The sequence below is a fragment of the Bombus fervidus genome, chromosome 8 (genome assembly GCF_041682495.2).
Source record: "Bombus fervidus isolate BK054 chromosome 8, iyBomFerv1, whole genome shotgun sequence".
Lineage (NCBI taxonomy): Eukaryota > Metazoa > Arthropoda > Insecta > Hymenoptera > Apidae > Bombus > Bombus fervidus.
In genome coordinates, this window is record NC_091524.1 from 3,558,339 (window position 1) to 3,576,097 (window position 17,759).

General features: G+C 38.8%; 3 protein-coding genes across 4 annotated transcripts; all 3 read right to left on the reverse strand.

The window, feature by feature from the left end:
* Window positions 1-74: 74 nt before the first annotated feature.
* Window positions 75-6,849, reverse strand: LOC139990147 (5-oxoprolinase). Its single transcript, XM_072009104.1, has 21 exons — window positions 6,093-6,849; window positions 5,850-6,035; window positions 5,521-5,759; window positions 5,279-5,441; window positions 5,131-5,216; window positions 4,857-5,058; window positions 4,382-4,642; window positions 4,178-4,297; window positions 3,872-4,073; window positions 3,572-3,788; window positions 3,327-3,465; window positions 2,973-3,250; window positions 2,633-2,893; window positions 2,449-2,554; window positions 2,146-2,313; window positions 1,841-2,085; window positions 1,651-1,762; window positions 1,330-1,554; window positions 1,074-1,255; window positions 848-1,007; window positions 75-329 (listed from the first exon to the last, which is right to left on the reverse strand). The coding sequence occupies exons 1-21, from the start codon at window positions 6,255-6,257 to the stop codon at window positions 189-191; spliced, it is 3,858 nt and encodes a 1,285-aa protein (XP_071865205.1). The 5' UTR covers window positions 6,258-6,849; the 3' UTR covers window positions 75-188.
* A 387-nt stretch (window positions 6,850-7,236) lies between these two features.
* Fatp3 (Fatty acid transport protein 3) lies at window positions 7,237-15,394 on the reverse strand. Its single transcript, XM_072009105.1, has 13 exons — window positions 14,862-15,394; window positions 10,775-10,925; window positions 10,476-10,713; window positions 10,027-10,255; window positions 9,471-9,672; window positions 9,057-9,249; window positions 8,836-8,979; window positions 8,604-8,741; window positions 8,449-8,515; window positions 8,277-8,367; window positions 8,057-8,210; window positions 7,922-7,977; window positions 7,237-7,859 (listed from the first exon to the last, which is right to left on the reverse strand). The coding sequence occupies exons 1-13, from the start codon at window positions 14,978-14,980 to the stop codon at window positions 7,761-7,763; spliced, it is 1,881 nt and encodes a 626-aa protein (XP_071865206.1). The 5' UTR covers window positions 14,981-15,394; the 3' UTR covers window positions 7,237-7,760.
* A 331-nt stretch (window positions 15,395-15,725) lies between these two features.
* LOC139990149 (vesicle-associated membrane protein 4) lies at window positions 15,726-17,562 on the reverse strand. Of its 2 annotated transcripts, XM_072009106.1 has the most exons (6): window positions 17,342-17,562; window positions 17,200-17,249; window positions 17,069-17,116; window positions 16,678-16,910; window positions 16,142-16,217; window positions 15,726-15,877 (listed from the first exon to the last, which is right to left on the reverse strand). In XM_072009106.1, exons 1-5 carry the CDS (start codon window positions 17,411-17,413, stop codon window positions 16,180-16,182), a joined length of 441 nt encoding a protein of 146 aa, XP_071865207.1. In that variant the 5' UTR covers window positions 17,414-17,562; the 3' UTR covers window positions 15,726-15,877; window positions 16,142-16,179. The 2 variants fall into 2 exon arrangements, with proteins under 2 accessions (XP_071865207.1, XP_071865208.1); XM_072009107.1 differs by lacking the exon at window positions 16,142-16,217.
* Window positions 17,563-17,759: the final 197 nt, after the last annotated feature.

Sequence of the window (17,759 nt, forward strand, 5' to 3'; positions counted from 1 at the left end):
CAGTCGGCTTTATCGTTATCATATTGGTGGTGATCGAAAATCGATTGAGTGGACGATTAAATCGACGTCGAATATTCACTCGCTTTACATTTATTGTCTTTCGTCGATATTATTACAAGGATAAGAATATTGTGCGATTATTAAAATAATTATTGTCGTTAGCGAGTATGTGCAGTTGTGAATATACATTATACAGATTCTTGTGCTTTTCTATATTCGAACACGCTACCACGTTCGACGAATCCTTGAGAAGTTTTCTGCATCGATGACATTTTTTCGCCGGGAAAACCGTAGCCACCGCCTCCAGGAGTTTCCAGAATGAACGTATCCTATGGAAAATTGTTAAAATTCAACAAATATCAAACAAAGCTCGACTTTCGTTTGCATTTTCCTACGAAAAATGAAATTGGAGACGACGAAACGCGTGAGCACGATATTGCAAACGTAAATAGAGAAACAAGTTTCAAAAAGAAAAGTTGGCAACCAACAGCCGTATTCCATTTTCTCTGTGGTCCAAGCAGTTGTAGTGTAATCTTGCTTCTTTCTTCCAATAACAATGTAGGTAATATCGACGCAAATTTTGCAAACAACGTGTATAGAGAAACGTTGCCAGCAGCGACTTGCAAATAGACCCGATTATATCGACCGAGATAAAATTTTTTACAGCTCGGCGTAAAACGCGAATAGATTTGTTGCTATTTTACCTTCTCGAAATGCACGCGATCCGCGGCTTGCTGTTTCCATCGTATCCCGCAACTTTTACAGCGTGGTGTAAAATTTATGCAAACCATACGTCTACGTCTACGCGAAGGAGTATTCGTTGTAAAAGAATTGCCATCTTTCTTACCCCAGGGCAAACAGGTACCGCGGTTTTGGGGCCTACATTAATTCTTCTACCATCGGCTCTTTGTAACGTGTTTCGTCCTTTCTGACCTGGCCGTCCTCCTGCTAGTCCTGGTGGACTATGCACTCTTCTTTCCGTCAATATAGACAACATCATGGATGCTCTATAAAATTTCAGAGACGTTTACAATTAAATGTTCTTTAGAAAATTTACGATACGATATAGGTACCTAAATGTCATTTCACGAACGACACCATCGCCACCAGGATGAGCACCAGGTCCTCCGCTTCCGGGTCGAAGAGAAAACCTGTTAAGAATAACTGGATAACGAAGTTCTAATATCTCTGGATCGGTGATTCTTGTATTTGTCATGTGTGTGTGAACTCCTCCTCTACCATCCCATGTTGGTCCCTTGGTAAAAAAATTTTGTGACAAATAAATATTATTAATTTAGGTAGAAGAAGTAGAAAGTTTGAATTTCTTACGGCTCCACTGCCTCCAGCAACAGTTTCGTAATAACCCCATTCCTCAGTGCCAAGCGTCACATTGTTCATGCAACCCTGTGACGCTGCACAAGCCCCGAAAGCTTGCAAAACTACATCAACTACGCGTTGAGATGTGAGCACGTTGCCACCGACCACCGCTGCCTCCTCTGAAGGATCTAAAAGAGACCCTTTTGGAATAATTACCTTTACGGGCTTTAGGCAACCCTGCAAATGAAATACCATATTCAATGGCGAACATTGCGAAATTTTCTTTTACATTTAATAAGATTATGAGGATTAATTAATGAAAATTCACATTACCTGATTCAAAGGAACATCTCTACCCACTATACATCTCAGACAATAAATTAACGCAGAAAGAGTAATAGCCCTAGGCGCGTTACAGTTGCCCCATACTTCATACCCTGTACCACTGAAATTTTCATTCTTTCTTACACCAAAAATTTCAAAGACAGTAATTAGATGAGTATGAAAAGAGAAAAAAACTTACGTAAAATCACAGACTGCTTCGCCCTTGTCCACGTCAATGTTCAAAAGGAGCTGAATAGGACTTCCGTCATCCAGATAATCTACTGCAGTTGCTACAGTGTTACCAGTTTGCTCAAGAAGCTTTTTTCCAACAGATTTTAACATATCCCTCACAGCAACCTCAGCGTTGTGTTGAATATGACCCATGTAAGCTTGCACTACATCGAGACCGTATATATCGATCAGTTCATTGACCAACAGTGACCCCTATGAAAAAAATGTTTTTTAAAATTACGAATGAAAAGAAAAGACCGTCGTTACAATTACTTTGTGATTGGCTGCAATCTGAGCCTTGAGATCGCTTAGATTGTCAGACAGATTTCTGGTTCCGGAACTTCCCGGGATCTTTCCAGGTGCCATCAACGCTTCTGTCAACTCTTTCTCTCTAAATACCCCTTTGTGCACCAACAAGAAACTCTTGAAAGTCGCTCCTTCCTGTAGAAAAACATAACTTGTTAGTAATTATCATATTAATGGACATAGTGTAGACACATTCAACAAAGGCAAAGAACTGACATTAATCAAAAAGAGAATTTTTTCCGAGTTCAAAGTTTTGGAAATCTTTCATACCTGGAGCAAAGAGGTTGAATGTGGTGGCATGGAGCCAGGTGTAATGCCTCCTATGTCAGCATGATGTCCTCTGCTGGCTACAAAAAACACTGGCTTCTCTACGTCTCTATTTAAATACATTCCAAATTCAAGACATACAAACATATTAAATTATTGTCATTTCCTAACATTAAAGAATAAATACCTGTAAAACACGGGGGTGATGACAGTAAGATCTGGAAGGTGCGATCCTCCGGCGCAAGGATGATTCGCGAGGATCACGTCCCCCTTTGAAAATTCACCGTTGAAAGCCTTCATTTGATACTGAACCGTTTCCTGCATGGCACCCAGGTGCACGGGTATGTGCGGAGCATTGGAAACCAGACCACCATCGGGACCAAAAACCGCACATGAAAAATCCAAACGCTCCTTGATGTTCGTTGAGATAGCGGTCCGCTGAAGAATCCTTCAAGGTCATAATTCTAATTTATCAGAGCCTCGTACTTTAATAGACTCTCTTAAGTACAATTTATCCACCGATCTACCTGCCCATTTGTTCGGCGATGCTCATGAAACGATGAGAGAAGATGCTCAGTTGAATGGTATCCAGTTCGGTCGTGACCTCGGCCCTTAGCCCTTGACCGATCGTTATCTTCACATCGCCGCGAGATGTGATCGATGCGGTGCAATCGGGCTCGATCAAAAGAGTGCTCAGGCTGTCCATTATAATGGCCGGCCCGTGAATCACGTGGCCAGGTGAGAGAGAATGCAATTGGTACACTTTGGTCTCCTGGTAACTATTTTCAAAGTACACCATGGTAGTCTAGAAGAAGATTAGAATTCCGCTACTTGGTCGTTGATGGATTGGGCTAATTTGGTGTAGTTTTTCTTCTGCTTACCTTTTCTACCTTTGGTGAAACATTGGAGAAAGGTAGATGTGGATCTTCCTGGATATCAATCTTTCCCGTGCCTCTTACTCTTATGTCGTTCACCAGAATCTTTCGGTTGGACATAACGAAACCAAACTCTGTTTGATACCTTAATTCGACACAATTATCATTAAAGGTGAAATATAAAAATAGAGGCCATTGATTAAGGTTTCTCTTTCTTCTTTTTTTTTTATATCAATACAGACAAACTTTACCTTTCCAAGAACGTAGTAAGGAAATCTCCATGCTTCGTGGCCTTATTTTCAGAATTTTTACTAGGAGTACACATTAGGGCGCAATCTGTTCCTTGATAGCGCAAATGCAGGAAAAATTCCGTCTCTATATAAGAATCAGGAAATCCTTGAGCAGCTACCTTTTCTCGGACCTTCTTTTCTAAGGCATCTAGACGCTCATCCAAACGTGCAAATGATTCTAAGTAAAAAAAAAAAATAAAAAATTTACATCAAATTGTAAGAAGCTAATGCATTGTGTACGAGCATTTTCATTAAATATACCTTGTTCATAAATTTCCGCACTGGGTTCCTGAGCTTCTTCCACGACATCAGCCAGGGCCATTCCGTAGGCCGACAAAATTCCAGCGTATTTATGAACGAAGACAGTCCCCATTCCTAGAGAACGTGCAATAGCACACGCGTGTTGCCCACCTGCACCTCCGAAACACGCCAAAACGTGGCGAGATGTGTCATAGCCTTTTGCCTAATTCGCAGAAAAGAACAGAATTTTTTAATGAATTAAAATGTTATATAGTGTATTTGTGTAATATATAAATATTAATAGACTTCATACAGTTTAATAAATACCTGTGTTAAAGCTCGTATTGGTCGACACATAGTTTCGTTAGCCACTCTGATGAATCCCATTGCTACTTCTTCGACGGTCATCTTCGGTCTATGCTCCTCTGTCGCTAGAAATTCGTTTATCTATAAACCATAGTTGATTTATCGATAAACTACTGATTGTTTCACATAGTATGATGATATTTCAACAGAAAATGCGTCCTATACTTGATTCGTAAGTGTTTGGAAAGCTTCCATCGTTCGAGACTTGTCCAGTGGTTCATTCTCATTCGGACCAAATATCTTCGGGAAATATTCCGGCAAGAGTCTTCCCAAAGCTAGATTCGCATCAGTGACAGCCAGAGGACCGTTCTTCTTGTAGCACGCCGGACCAGGATGGGCTCCAGCGCTCTCAGGTCCTACCTCGAAGAGACCCGACCTGAAGAAAAGCATCGATCCACCTCCTGCCGCAACTGTGTTCACGTCCAACTTCGACCCAATTTCGAGATATGTTTCAGAATGTCGTTTATCTCTTAAATCGTTTCGATTAACATCGACTACATTGCGCCAATACAATATCTTTTCACTTCATTTACGAGGCATCCTCGCCAACTTAATAGTTTCAAGATAATTTATCGTCGATTTGGATAGAGACATTTGATTTGAATTTAAAGAAATTGAATCTAATATAAAGTAGGAGTACCTGTGCAGCCTGGATCGTGACGCCAGCAGTCGTGCTCTCGTAGACGTGCTCATAGTTACCGCCATAACGACTGACATCAGTTGAGGTGCCACCCATATCGAACCCGATCACCGGTAAATCGGTCTCTTTGCCATAAGTAGTCATCGCATAACCAACTACACCGCCGGCAGGACCAGAAAGAATGGCTCGAGACCCATTGAATCTATAAAGACAGGCGCGTTATACTAATTGATTTTTATCGGTTTCTTCGTTAATTCGATAAAACTGCATTTACGAATTCATCGGAGTCAATCCGCCATCGCTCTGCATGAACAAAACGTTCACCCCTTTCAATTTATCTTTGAAACCAGAGGAGAATCCCTAAAATAGATTTAGTTATGATATGAAAGATTAATATGAAACAATATATTAAGAAAAAATACCTGCAAGTATTGTTTAATATGCGGTGTCAAATATGCATCGGCAGAAGCAGTGAATCCTCGAGGAACTATCCTCGTCATGGGCATAACTTCGTGAGAAAGCGAGACTTGCGAAAAACCGACCAGTTTCGCCAACTCACCTACTCTTATCTCGTGTTCCGCAAATCTAAAATAAACGAATAAAGTATGAGTAAAGTTTAATAGAATATTAAATTAAATTATAATTGACATCTGATATAACTGACGTGTAACTGTGCGCGAGAACCACAGCTAAACTTTCAATTCCCGATCTTCTTAATTCCTTCAGATCTAGTTTTAATTTCTCTTCGTCAAGTTCTTGAGTAATAAAAAGATCCTCGCCCGTAGATCCCTTCACTCTACGCCATTTTTTACTATCCAAGTGACATTTACCAGGCAATGCAGGTATTACCCTACATTTAACTTCGACTACTCTTTCATATAATACCTCCGGTGTAATTACTTGCTAAAGAAAAAAGAACGCAATTTTCTTTGGTTATTTCAATTTACTTATTTCAAATTGCATATTAATTTAACGTTATATTTAAATACAAACCAAGTCGAATATATTCGGTCGTGCTTGATTTCCTATAAAAAGAAGATCCCTGAACCCTTCGTTTATCAGGAGCGCCATTCTCGCACCTTTTCTTTCTAAAAGAGCATTCGTAGCAACTGTCGTACCCATTCGAATCCATGATATCAACGATGTATCTATTTCCCCACTGATTTTCTTTCCAGTTTCCTGAAATTGCTTTATGTCATATACGAAATCAAATTCTCAGATCATAACTATAGGTACCTGTTCAAGAATTCTGCGAATTCCTTCGCGTGGCGCGTCCTCGTAGTTGGCAGGATCTACAGAGAGCAGTTTCATCACCCGAATCTTCCCGCCTGGACATCTGGCGTACACGTCGGTAAACGTACCGCCGCGATCTATAGCGAACTCGAATTTCTCGTTGCTCATATTACTCGTGCACTACTCGACAGATACTCGAGGAATGGATTAGCTGCTAGGAATGGTTAAAAAGCAAGAGAAATTACTTCGTCAGATAATCGAAGGTCTACAAAGAGCATCAAATTTATGCACAGTAATGCCTGATAAGATTCGACGCTGACAAATAATGATGTATACATAACAAAACAAACAAACTGTAATTACGTATGCTTGTCACAAATAATAGATACAGGTAGCCAATTTTCGATTATTAAAGGAAATTCAGGATACACAATAATTATCGACGAGAATGCCTTTTTCTTTCTTTTCTTCGATTCAATAATGATCGAGGCAATTTTAATCAATAATGCTTGGTTTCCCTCTCTGTTGACATGATTAATGGCACTTCGTGTTTTGGAGCAACTATTTTGTCAAGTATTTTCCGGTGTCGCACACTCGATAGCAGCACTGTTGCGAAAATTGACGCAGTAGGCTACAAGCATGGACTAGAAATGGGATGCCGTGTATACTCGTCTGTGCTACTAGTACCTACTAGTACTTTTCCACAACGACCGATTACATCAATTGCGTAACACGATGGCGAACTCCGTCTAACCGTAAAATTTTCATGCAACGAGACTTGTAAATGGTTCTCATTCATCGAGGTTAAAATATCATATCATCGTGGACGACTATCAATTAGAATTATTATGAAAATATCAGGAAGTTTAGAAAATAATATTTTTATAAATTGAGTAATTCGAACGAATGAAATTATTTCATTCACCATTTCTTCGATGTAAAATATATTTTTTATTGAATTATTAGTTCTATCATAGTCGTTGAATAGCAGGGAATATTGGATCTGATATTACACATCAGTCTGATAACGATGAGGGTCACTGTACTCCGGTCGAGACTGCGCACCAACGATTTCTGCTTCTATTAGAGACAATACTCCGGGTGGGCGTAAAGTAAGGCACCTCCAGGGGACAAAGTCCAGCTCGAATTGGTTTTCCTCAACAAGGGGACAATTTATTAAACTATGACGCGATGTTTCATTTTACAAACATTACTTTACAGAGTTGCAGTCGCTTTGTGCTCGATTCCTCCACCAGCTTTTTATAAAATAACTTAAAAGTCTTACTTCTCTAGCAACAATTCTATATAATAGATAAAAATACATCTAGCCGATTAAGAATTAACAATCCACAATTTTCAGGATATGAGTTTCTTTCGGGAATATTTTTCTTTTACATATACGCACTAAATCTATTTGTTTGGTCCGTTTTTACAATTCTGAATCACAGAGCTTTGAGATGACAAGGATCGTAGAATAAAATAGATACAGAAATATATATAAATATAATCTCTTTTTGAGCTAACTTTGCGATGAGATGTTCGGGATAGTTGCGGATATTTGTGTAGACAAAAGATAAATCTATCTAATAGACTCTTTCTCTCATCAATAAATAGAAATTATACAAAATTGAGATTGTTTATACTTTCATTGAGTTTTTTCAAGGATTCAGCTCACAATCGGATCTTCCCATCGAGTATATTGTTATAAATTTCTTCCGTCAACTTCACATAGACACCAGAGTTGTCAAGGAAATAAATTGGATCTGAAACCTATATAAGTAAAATTGTAAGAATATATTATAAAATATTACACATAAAAATTAAAAAATTACCTTTTTAATATTGAATCCATCTTCTTGAAGATCCTTTTTCTTCAACTTAAATGTGCCTAATAAAATAAAAACTGTTATCATTTAAATGTTAATAATTAAGATAGTAAATATATCGGTTGGAATTAAAATACTTGCCAGTCATGGGTAATTCTGATAGGACCCGAACGAAAAGAGGTCTGGCATACGATGGCAAAGATTTTTTTAAACCTTCTGCCATTTCTTTGATGTTCAGAGTGTTTTCTGGATCATAAACGGCAGCCATTCCAGCTTTTCCTTCAGTTCCAGGTACCTATTAATCACACAACATTCTAAATCTACTCTGAGTAAAAAACGATCAATTTTTATTAGCAATTACCTCGACTCCATATACAGCTGCGTCCTTTAAACCTATCAAGTTGCTGACAACAGCCTCTACCTCAGAAGTGGCGACATTTTCACCGTGCCACCTATAGTAACAATTATAACGATTGGAAATAGGTTTCAAATCATAAAATGTAAACCTGCATAATTATACTAAGAAGCCTTGCCTAAACGTGTCACCAGTCCTATCCTTAAAGTAGAAGTATCCAAATTCATCCATGAGTAAAATATCACCTGTACAAACAATGTAGTTAAATTATAGTATCTTTCTTAAATACCTTGATATATCTTTCAATATTCTTTATCGGTTTATTTCACTGACCAGAATTGAAGACTCGGTCTCCTTTTCGAAAAACATCGCGAAGAATTTTTTGTTCCGACGCTTTCCTATCTACGTATCCAGAGAAGTCGTTTAACACCCTCTTTGGATTGATTTTACCCACGAAAATACCTGACTCTCCTAACAAAGGTGAAAAAATTTGTTAAAGAAATGGGACATTGAAAATATGTTCAGTTAGAGTTTCCAATTTTTAACAGAGAAATATGTTATTAACCAGGTTTGCAACGAATACACAGGCCGTCTGGTTCTCTCAAAGGTTCTCCAGTCTCTTCGTCAACTCTCAATAACGCTACAGGATACAAGGAACCAGCGCAGAGTGGCACGAATCCCACTGCGCCAATCTTGTTATCGATGTTCACTGAAAATAATTCAGAAAGAAAGTAATTTATAATCAGAATCGACCAAAAAGTAAAGTATCAAGTGAGTGTGAATTACCAAGATTCGAATTCCCTTCAGTGGCACCGTAAAATTCGCCTATTTGTTTCACGCCAAATCTCTCCACGAAAGGTTTCCAAATCTGGGGTCTGAGACCGTTTCCAAACATTAATCGAACTTTGTGCGTGGTGTCACACGAAGCTGATGGCGCGGTGAGCAGATACCGACAGATCTCGCCGATGTATTGGGCTATCTAAAACCAAAGTAATCTGTCATGCAACGAATTATGTCCCCTTATGGCTACAGGAAATATATATATTAAACTCATTCTCTACTAATTTTCAACTTTTCAAGGCAACAAGAAACTCATAGGATAAGAAGATAGAACAAACTTTATCTTCGACAAGATTTAAATTGATGTTCACAGTAAATTTAAGAAAACCCAAAGTAATAATAACGCAAGAATAACTTTACCGTGCATTCATAATGGACGCAATCCGACCAAAATTTGGAGGCGCTGAAGCGTCTGCGGAGAACAACCGTGATTCCTCTCAGTAATGCTTGACCTACTCCAATTAATCCCCCAGCCGTGTGATAGAGTGGTAAAGAATTGTAAATTCGATCGGTCGGTCGTAGGTTCAGCATAGAATTCACGCCGCACGACATCAGCATGTACCTGAAACGATGATTGATCGTCCATGACCGCGTCACGATCCGTTGCAACACAGAAAACAATGCTCGTATGACATCCTCGAATAGTGTTTGACGAAAGGAACATTGCCTGGACTTTCGCATTTCTTCTAAGAAAATAGCATCGTACAAGTGTTCTAACAACTATGACAAGAAAATTTTAATGTTATCGAGATACCAAGAACTTTTGTATTCGCATGCTAATCATTTCTTGCAAATTGGTAAATGTAAGTTTCCTCTGAAATAGCTTTCAGGATAAAAAATTCTCGTAAGTCAGCTCTTTACTAACATGCTCAAACCGCTGAAGTATTAATCAAGAAGGAAAATAAATATGTTATACCTTAAATTGGTAATAACGGCAGCTTTCGGCATCCCCGTGGTGCCAGATGTGTATATATAAATCAATTTGTCTCTAGGGGTGCCAAGAGCCACGGTATCCAAGGGGCTGGAATCGACGTTGCTGATTTCCGGGTTCAGATCGATTGCTCCTTCCAAACACGGGGTATCGGGCAATTCTGACCACTGATATAGTGCCACGTTCGGAATTCTCTCCCTGATTTCGTTAATAGCTAAAAAGAAGACATATTAATCTCAGTTTCACATGCTATTACACAAATGAATGAAAAACGTGGAATTAACTTATGTCTGTTTGACTTGGTATTCATTCTGTATTACTTCTGAATTATTAAAAAGACAGAAAAGTATATATTTATACTACGTGACGTATTCAAGATTTTCTGAGAAATTACTATTCACTGTTTTCAATTATAGCAACATTTTGATATTTACCATCTTTAAAATTTGATCCAAAGATGACAGCCTTGCAATTAGCAGCCTTGATACTATGCACCAGAACATCCTGCCGAAGGTTTGTGTTAAGAAGGGCACCCACTAAGCCGGCTTTGCTTAGACCCAACCAGATACCTACGTACTCAGGCCGACTTTCCAAGATCAAGCCAACGCTATCTTCGCGAGACAAAGATTTTCCATGGAAGTAACGTCCCAATTGATTGCTGTATTCTTCCAGCTGCGTTCGCAAATCAGAAGTATCACGAGTTGCTCTCCAGACTGTAATTATTTCAACTCACCTCCCGATAACTCCATTCTTTGTCCTCGAAGATGAATGCAATCTTGTCGGGGTTAGCAGTGGCGTGCCTCGTGAATAATTTCGCCACCGTGAAGTTTTGCCACTCCCACCACCATAGCAACACGTTCACTCGAACGAACCTGTATGCGCCCCTATTGTCCAAACAAAATTATTTTTCATTGCTAACTTTAATTTTTATTCGCTAGTTTCCAAGAATTCTTTAGCGTCGTTATGAAATTTATCGCATCATTTGCCAAATCGAAAACAAAGTAATCGGAAATAAAGATTGAATATTGATCAGAAAGCGACATAAATCGGTCATTAATTGCAAGAAACGAGAAAAATGTGACGATAGAGAATGTATTGTCGCGTATGATTAAAATAGGTGACAATTTTTAATGGCAACTCTGCGGATCCTACGCAACACATTTCTGCGATGGGAAAGAGGTTAGTCGCAAAGGGATCAAATGAAATGATTAGAAAGGAATTAGGGTACAGGCAATGAATATGGTTGGTTACATGTTTTCTGGCTCGGTGATACGTGTCTCTATCGCACATCATCACGTTCTTCCCTAACGATACGTCCTTCTCTTTCCGAATCAATTGAGTAATTTCACGACTCGACACGCGCGTTACATGCATCCACGCGAATGCGATCATTCCGCAATTCTTTTCACCGCGTCTGACCAATTATTATTTTATCAAAGAAAAATCGTAGCATTCTGCAAATAAAAAAATCAAGAAAGAATTGGAATTTCCTTTTCTCTAAAATTTATTAAGTATATCTTCTTCAGTTTACTCGTTCTTGGAAAAAAGTACTTTTATTTTGATTTCATCGACGCGTTTAAATTGGATAAGTAAAATAGAATAATAAAATAAAAATAAATAGGTAAATAGTATAGAACGAATATTTTTAAAAATATGAAATCGTATTGACGCCAAGTCTCAAACGCAAGAAAAGCGCAAGAAACGCTACGTCCCCGGAAGATTACGCCTTTGTCGAAGCTCTCGTATCGCGGTGAGCATACGACACCAGCGGTCAGTCCCTTCCAGCGCTTCCACGGTGATTAAATGAAATCAAATAAAATAACGAAGCGAGCTATGCGTGCTAGGTATGAGGATAACCCTCGACTACGATGCATCGTTCGCGGTTTCGTTGCTATGTGTTAATCACACAGCAAGTATTCACCTTAGAGCTGCAGATAGGCGATAACTATCTCTAGACAACTTTCCCGGTCTCTTCGAAATTATTTGTTCTCCTATGTATCTTTATTTGTAATTGTTGCGCAGATTGATAATTAACCGATAAATTTAAAAGAGTTAAAATGTCGACAAATAAGAAAGCTTTGTTCGTCATATGTTATTAGTTCTATCACAGTCGTGAATCGTCGAAGCATCGAGATTCACGTTAAAACTTTTGTACGGAATATCATTCGAGTACACGATTCTCCGTTTTTCTGAAACGTTCAAATTATTTACACGAAATCATCAAAGTTAAATTTCGTTCTAAGCTGCTTTGTCCCAAATTTCGTTCTTCTCTATTAAAAACACAGTAACGCATACAAAGGATCATATTATACACAAGTACACAAATTTACAATTTTCCGTAACTCTCCATTTTTATTCAACACTAAAATTCCAACAATTACATTTTGAATATATTTTTTGACAAGAAATTTTCATTGAATCGAAAATAATATAAAAATAGATGTAGTCTGGTAGGAAACTGCATCGGGTAGAGCACTCCGACACACGGCAAATGAGACGGTTACTCTTCGAGTCGCGATAGACCAGCGCTTAATGGAATGTAAACGCTGGCATCCAGCACTCGTTGGCGGACAAGGCCGTGCCGCTCGGCCTGTTTATCTTTCGACGAGAAAATTTTGCAAATGATGTTTGCACGACTACGCATTTTTGCGTGCAATAGCCCCTCAAATATAAACGAGGCGCCAATGCGCCATCGTTCTCGCTGTAATTGATATTTCAACAACCTGTTGCGATCGTTTGTACACGACGTGTCGCGTTGATTCGATCCGATTCCGTGGCAAACTCGCAGTCTCATGCTTCATTTTAATCTCAGCCACAAAGAAAGGTGAAAAGAAATGAAACAACGTGAATAGATCGTTCGTAAGTCATCTTTCAGTTTTATCACAACAAATAGATTTCAGCCATCGAGTTATTATGATGAACTTTAGTTAAATTTTGGCAATATTAGTGTAGAAGGATAGTAAAAGGAATTGAAGTAATTTTTATTTCAAGGATGTATAAGTGCGTAGAGAGATACAAAAGGGTACTTTTTCATTGGGACTTTTTGTGAACATCGTGTTGATGACATACTACACTCGACATATAGCATACTACAAGTTGTCAGCCGCTGGATTCTTTCATTCTTGACGAAAGTAGCAAAGTTCATCTTTTACGATTGAAGCGTATACTATATGTGTTCACCGAAAGTACTTTTAATGCAGAATTCTATCAATTAATATGTAACTAATACTACGATTATGAATAAACGCTGACCTCATGCCATTTGAGCACGTTGTATAATCAGTATATCGATCGAGCATACATTTCACTATATCATGTATCCATCTATCGATAAATTAAATTAAATCTTATAAAAATTTCGGACAGTTATATAATCTTAAAGCAAGATATAAATATCATAGAACACACATTTGAAAGGTTTTCTAATTTTAGATTTACTTTCTGCAATCGTAACAGAATCCTTTCTCCTTTCCTTTCTTAATAAAAAAAATTACCACATTGTTTTGAAACTTTGGTCGTTTACATCCTCGTAAAATAAGTGTACACCAAAGTACAGAAACGAAGAAGAAAGAAAATAAGATCGATCCAGTCGAAACCAGATCCCCTCGAGTCTCGAAACTCGAGGCGTTTACACGATGGGCCATCGAGCGTAATCGCGGCTTCAAAACAATGTTATTCAGCCGGTTGTTTAAATTCCATGCGCTCCATATTGACCCTATAATGGTCGTTCACGGTAGCACAATGCGCGGGATGCATCCGCAGATGAACGTGTGGCCAACTACGCGCATGCACGAAGAATACTCTCGCGATCGTGCTCGTGAATCAAGGATGGTTCGTGATCAACGATTTTCATGATGGAAATCAATGCCGAATGGCCGGGTCTTATACGATTCCTTTATCGTGTGTCTCGAACGAAACGTATCCATGGAAGAAGAGCTTCATTCTTCCGTCGAAATTTTAAACTTCTATATACTTATTTTGGCGGATCCTTATGTTGCTCAAAACTCAGAAGATCGCTCGTATAACGAACGCGATTATCGTCCGGGCGAGATACTATTGAACGCGATCAAAGGTCCTATATTCAAGAGAATCCACGCCCGGACGCGTGATCTCGCTCGGATGCAGGACCTTTGATCGCGTTCAATAGTATCGTAAAATTTCTTAAGTGATCTAATTGTAAAAGATGAGTTAGGAGAAAGAACCTGGCGTATATTACAGCCTGATGCATATACATAGTTCCGAGCCTGGTGACCTATTCAGATGTCGTTTGAAATAAATCACGGGAATTAAAGGTATTTATCTAAGAATCCGCACTATACTAAGTATATGAAACACGCGTGTCTTTGTCGAAGACGTTTACGTAGGAAGAAGCATTTATAAAAGCGTAGGTGGAAACGATTAAGAACACACTTTCGTTAAGGAATTCGCACGAATGGATCGTGGACGGTTATTTATTTCAACAGTCGTGTCGCGCTTCCTTTTTCCTGCAATCACGCGAATCTCGATTATAAACACGAGCACGTGGTCTTGTTGCAATATCACTAAACGTCAAACATGTCATTCGAAGGCCGTTTATCGAATGGAATATCGACCATGCTTCTGTTAATAATATTGTTGTTCAAATTAACGCGTGACGCAATTAGCCAGTTTGTTTAAAGTATCGACGCGTAAACATTGAACCAACGGAAAGAAAAAATAATTATGTCATCGAAAAATATTTCGACAGAAACACAATACAGGTTGCCACGATGGCACCTGTTGCGCGTTTCCATTCCTATTTAAACTTATCAAGCTTTAATTCAGCTTTCTCAAATACTCACAGCACGTCTCTAGGCAAGGTTTTGTAGAGCAAGTAAATGAAGCGTCGTCGTTTTCCCGTGAACAAATAAACGCCGATAAATACGGACAAAACCGCGATCACCAACTCGTACACTGCCATGTTCCTGGATCTGTCGGCACACGTTCGGTCGCGATGGATCGTCCTTGAACGCGTGAACCTTAGAGAGGAAGGAGAAAGGGGGGAAAAAGACAAAAAGAAGAGAGAAAGGAAGGAATTTGCCGTAGATTGGGTTTACGTTCGATGACAAGTACGCTCGACGCGAACAGGAGATCGATGCCGCGACCAAAACACGACTAAACGTCCGCTCGACGACGGTGTACAGTGCACACGATGCGACTGTGTTCATCAACATGTGTACACTCGTACTTACTCGCCTCGTCTCACGAAATGTGCGAGTATTCGTCATTGATAGTCAGTGACGTATAATGTAGAGGGGAGATCGTACACCGTAGCTGCGTTCGCTTGTGTAAGGAAGTTTTGCGATAACGCGCAAAGAAACTTCCTTCTTGTAATTCTAATTGATCATGATTCCTTTCTAATAATTTAGAAAAAGGATGACGTATACTTATTAAGAATTATGATTCACAGAATTAATTTATGAGTGAGAAGAACAGAGCAAGAAGTAATGAGAGTGAATTTGATTATAATAACGGCGATATTATATTTTCTAATGGACTAATGAGGCCAAAATACACAGTTTCAAACTGGTATTTTGTGGCGACACACGCGTTATATTATATGGAAATCAAACTTCTAGCAAAATAGTTCGAATTTCGAAATGATTTCTCCTAACGTGAACGCGAACACGTAGAACAGTCGAAGGTTCCGAAGACGTGAGAATCGGTTAAAAATAACAATATATGTATTTATATAAACTTATGATAATAATACACGTAGATAATCCATGAAAGACAGGTACAAATATAAACGTACGCTCGCAAAGTGTGTTTCAATCCGGAAGGTGCCTCGGTTACGAATATTTCACGACGATGGATACTGAAAAATAAAACGCCAATAATGCGCACACGTTCGACTGTTCAACAACCATCAAAGCGATATGAAACGCGTGCACAATCGAACGAGCGATGAATAGTGCCAAGAATGCAAGAGAAAATTCATTTAACTTGTTATGTTTAATTATAATGCGACAAATTTCGCAACGACTTTGAAAAACGACCTACCTAACTGATAAAAAAGGTAAAAAAAAGATCACGGTAAAAGCGTGTAAACAGATTAGAATTGGAAAACAGTGATGAGTACCTGGAATCGAACGATCGGGGCTCGCTACACCGTGTTCGCTATCTGAGAACCAGGTAAAGCACCATGATGTCCAGAACTGAAAACGATACGCGTCGATCTGACTACGTGAACTGTGTTTATTTAGAGGGACACTTTTTTATGCGATAGGTGATGAAGAACATAATCTAACAGCATGAACTATGATACTGCGGTGCACTATATTCACGACAGATAAACACAGACGTTTGACGAGTAAACTAGAAATGCACAATCAGAGTTGAAAGATCAGAATTGTACATCGATAAATAGTAAATTGCTCTTAGACGATAATTAACATCACGCCACGAGTAAGACATCAACTTTTAATAACACGAATACTTAGAAATTTAATTTTTTCAAGACCAAAAATATCTTACTGCACTTTTGATTTATTTCTCTCTTTGAATTAAGATGTTCGTATGGTCTTACAAAATATATGATTGAGCATTTCTGTTTCAAATGCAATAAGAAAAAACATGCGCTTAACATGCATCTTCTAATGATAATGTGCGTCATACCAATGATACAGACGACGACGGTCACCGTAATAGTGACGAGAACGATCCTTGTTTTAAAGTTCTGCAACCACGCCCTCTGTTGAGCTTTCTTCGCTGCCGCTCTAAATTCGTTTCCAACCATACTCAGTCGATCGCTAACTTCTTGTAGATCCTCCAGCCTCTCTCCACGTTCCATTACCTTCTGGACATTCTCCCGCATCACCTCCGTGACTTCCTGAATTTGCAGTCTAACACTAGAACACAAATAAACGAGTATCAGCGATACGATTCTTAAAAATTTTGTAACTATCGTTTTTTATTTTTGAAACGATTATCTATCGCCCGAGATTAAGTTGAAGTACAGTAGAAAAGAAAATCGGATTCTATTTACAAAAATGGAAGATATTCTTACTTATCCATCTTCCCATCCACTTTAGTTTCTGCGGACGTACTTGGTTGACTAAAATACAAATATTATCCATTAGAATATACGAAAACAATTATTCCAGGCGGGAAAAGAATCATTCGATACGTTCAACTCACTTGAACAGCATATTTTCATCCGGATCGCTGTCATGTTCCAATAGCAACTCCTGAAATCATCCAAATTTAAATTTCCCGCCAATAGACCTCTGTCCTACGGTACCACGAAGCCACAGAAGTCAACTTGTCTCAGACTACTCACCTTTTCATCCTTCGCTGCACTTTTGATGTCCTCCCGGGACAAATCCCATTTGCTAGTCGTTGACATGTTCATGATCAATAAGTCGATCGATGCCGTCTTATTAAACGATCGTTAAACCCGCGGGTAGTACTTAATACAATCGTGCCCCGAACACGCTACAAGAACACTCGACACGTAGCCATATTGCTAAGATACGACACAGTCTGCACAGTTCCATCGAGAACTGGAGGTGGTTCTAGTAGATTATCTCTCTTGACGTTAGATGGCGTCATCGACACATCCGGTGAAATATAGGATGCAAATACGTACATGTGGCTGGAATTTGATCTCCCGTGATACATGTGATACTCTTTGGACTTTATCGTAAAAAAAGCAACTCAAGGCTTTTCTTAGGGACTATTATTTTCTGAAATTATTT